Genomic DNA, 2979 nt, shown 5'->3' on the forward strand with positions numbered 1-2979 from the left:
CTTTTTGTTCCACTCTATTGTTACATGAGTAAAAAATTATTAGCAATATAATACATCTAATTTTATATTTAGGGAAATCTACAGAAAAGTCCCAAACTTTTTGAAAAAATTTCAGTAAAGTCCTAAAAGTCTTTTTTTTAACAGTAAAGTCTCGTTATTTTGAAAAAAATCATATAATCTGTCATGTGTTGTTCAAATATAAAAAATGATTTTTTCGTTAATTTAGACAAAATGTTAAATAATCAGACATTTCTGTTCAAAAAAGTTTTTTAAGACTTTATTGAAACTTTTCTCAAAATTTTAGGATTTTTCTGTATATTTTCCTTCTATTTATTCACATGTGAATAAAACTAATAAGTCATGATGATGTCAAATCTATAGAAATTAAAATTTAACGACATCATCATGAAATAATGTTTAGTCAAATATAGACCTAACACATACATACACATGTATCATGTATGTATGTGTGTATACATCAATTCATCTTCAAGAACCTAACATAACCAATCTCTATCATTTCATGACTTTCATATATCAATTCACATAAAATATTTGCGAACACACTTGTTTAGTATTTATTTAAACCTTTAACTTCGTCACATGTCAAATAACAAATAACAATCGTGCAATAACCATCATTCAAAACCCCAATTTAACTTAATACCATAACCTTATCAGTACAACACAATTGATTCAAGATCATAGCTCTTCCATCTTGTTATAAGCCATCGAGGAATCATTATCAGTTCACTTCATTTCACTCAAAATTGTCCCTAGCACTCATATGATTGCTGTGAGGTGAAATACCCTACGACACGCCTCTTTTGTCTCTTTTAATCGATGATAGCTTTTGCTCTTTTGGAGCGCTTGGTTCTTGTAACAATGATGTAATTTGCTAATTCATCGTTTTTTACATACGACGACTTGATTCTTTTTGCATTTGTTTCTTTTTTTCTCAATTATATGATAAAGTATATGAAACATTGAAATTAGACACTAGTCTTGACTTGTATAATAGTTCTCGACTAATACATCATTTCTATCACATAGAGAAACCATCTTCAAGTTTTTCATACACATATCAACGCAAGCTTGTCTACCTGTAAATATCACACTACAAATATTGTCCCTAACAAATATCATGTGCTAAAAATGTCAAATGTATGAGATATTTATCGATATGGTTTAGGGATGATTACTAGGCTCTAGAAAATCTATTTTTTAATGAAGGATATATTTGAAAATATGCCTAAGAAGTTTCTTGTACCTGACCCCACAATGACAATGACAAAGATAGATTCCATCACCATACCCAACAGGATCATAATAACACCTTCCGATCCGACCGCTGGCAGTGTTTCATCATCCACCTGGATTCCTTACAATCTACACCGTTACCGACCCCCTTTGCGGTATCATCCGACGGCTCTAATTTCACGTGGACCCCCGGCTGTTGCAGCTGCAGCTCATGGTGTTGCTCCGCCGCTTCACCATCGTTTCCCTCTCTCGCCCGTTTCACACCTATCGGAACACCGAATAATCTCGGACTAATATCCTCCTCAGGTTCTGGTGATCGTCGACGACTACCGCTGCCATCACGGTCTTCTGATAAACGCTTTAGCGGCAAGAGATTTAGTGGCGTCACGGTGGTTGTTTCCGCCGTAGCCGTCTGTTGTTGTGAGGTATTGGTGTTGCCTTCCGATGGGTTATTGTAATTGGTGGCGTAATTTGACATCATCATGTATATTCTGTTGCATAGATTCTTCATCTGACTTAATTCTTTGTTGAGTTGAACGTTCTCTTTCCTCAACCTCTCGTTTTCATCAATAAGTTCCGCGTTAGTTCCACCAGAAGCTGTTGTTTCTCGAGATAAATAAGTTGTAGCGCCTCGAGATGAGTTCGACGACACTACTTGTTCTTCGCCTGAATTGCTGGGAGAGACGGTTACAGGATGAACAGGCGATAACGCCGCCACGGTCGTCACCGGAGTAGCAGCAACGGCTGGTGCTGGTGAAGCAGATGCGATCTTTCTACGTTGTATGTCGCATAACAGACGTTTCTCACCTCTACGAAAGCAATCGTTTGAGAATTCCCATCGATCTGGTACAAGCTTCCTGAATCCCTACGAGTATAATGGGAAAAAAATATATATATATATGCGTCCATAAAAAAACGTCTGATTGTGAATTAAATAAGCAGTTTACATTAAACTTACATAGGTGTTCAACTGGCGGACAAAGCTAGAGAAATTATTGTGCTTGAAGTATTTCGGTAGCAAATCCTTGGCAAATTCGGTAGGATTCCAAACGACAAAGCTAGATCCGTCTTCGTTCCAAGAGATCACGTCGTCGATCGTTTTATCATCCACAAGCTGGTAAGTTTTCGTCAGAAATGGCGTCGGAAGAGATCTGGATGTCGTATCTGCGGCCGTGGACTCTCCGCCGCTCCTCTCCACCGGCGGAGGAGCCATGTTCATCGAACAATCTTCACCATACCAAATCCAAAATACAACAAACAAACATCTAAATTTCAACAAAAAACAACTCGAACATAAAAAAAAATCTAAAAAAAAATGATCAACGAACATACCGATTAAGAGACGCGTATGTCAGTGTACGAATATCAATCTATCTGATCGGAGAAGACAGAGATCGGCAGAATTAGGGCGTTATGTTTGACGATTCTAGAATGTTCGTATGGAAGAAATAGGAAGACGACCGAGAAAGGGGTAGAAAGTTGAAGAAAATAAAAGAGAAAAAGTATTATTACATTGAATGAAGAAAGAGAAAAGTGCGTGTGGGACAGAGGTAAAAGAAAGCACGAGAAGTTACGTCAATAGAATTCGTTTTCGAGAAGTTTCTTTTGCTTCATTGGATCTATATACGTGTCAATTGATAACAGGTTGCCATGATTTTACTTTCCTCTAGAGATTTGACCTAATAAATTACTTAAAGCAAACCCCTCTCTACCCATCCG

The 2979-nt window shown here is 37.1% G+C and overlaps 1 protein-coding gene across 1 annotated transcript; it reads right to left on the bottom strand.

The window, feature by feature from the left end:
* Positions 1-1021: 1021 nt before the first annotated feature.
* HSFB2A (heat shock transcription factor B2A) lies at positions 1022-2777 on the bottom strand. Its single transcript, XM_079068477.1, has 3 exons — positions 2593-2777; positions 2219-2487; positions 1022-2125 (listed from the first exon to the last, which is right to left on the bottom strand). Exons 2-3 carry the CDS (start codon positions 2477-2479, stop codon positions 1325-1327), a joined length of 1062 nt encoding a protein of 353 aa, XP_078924603.1. The 5' UTR covers positions 2480-2487; positions 2593-2777; the 3' UTR covers positions 1022-1324.
* Positions 2778-2979: the final 202 nt, after the last annotated feature.

The sequence above is a fragment of the Lactuca virosa genome, chromosome 8, assembly GCF_052849685.1.
Source record: "Lactuca virosa cultivar CGN04683 chromosome 8, Lactuca_virosa_CGN04683_v6, whole genome shotgun sequence".
Lineage (NCBI taxonomy): Eukaryota > Viridiplantae > Streptophyta > Magnoliopsida > Asterales > Asteraceae > Lactuca > Lactuca virosa.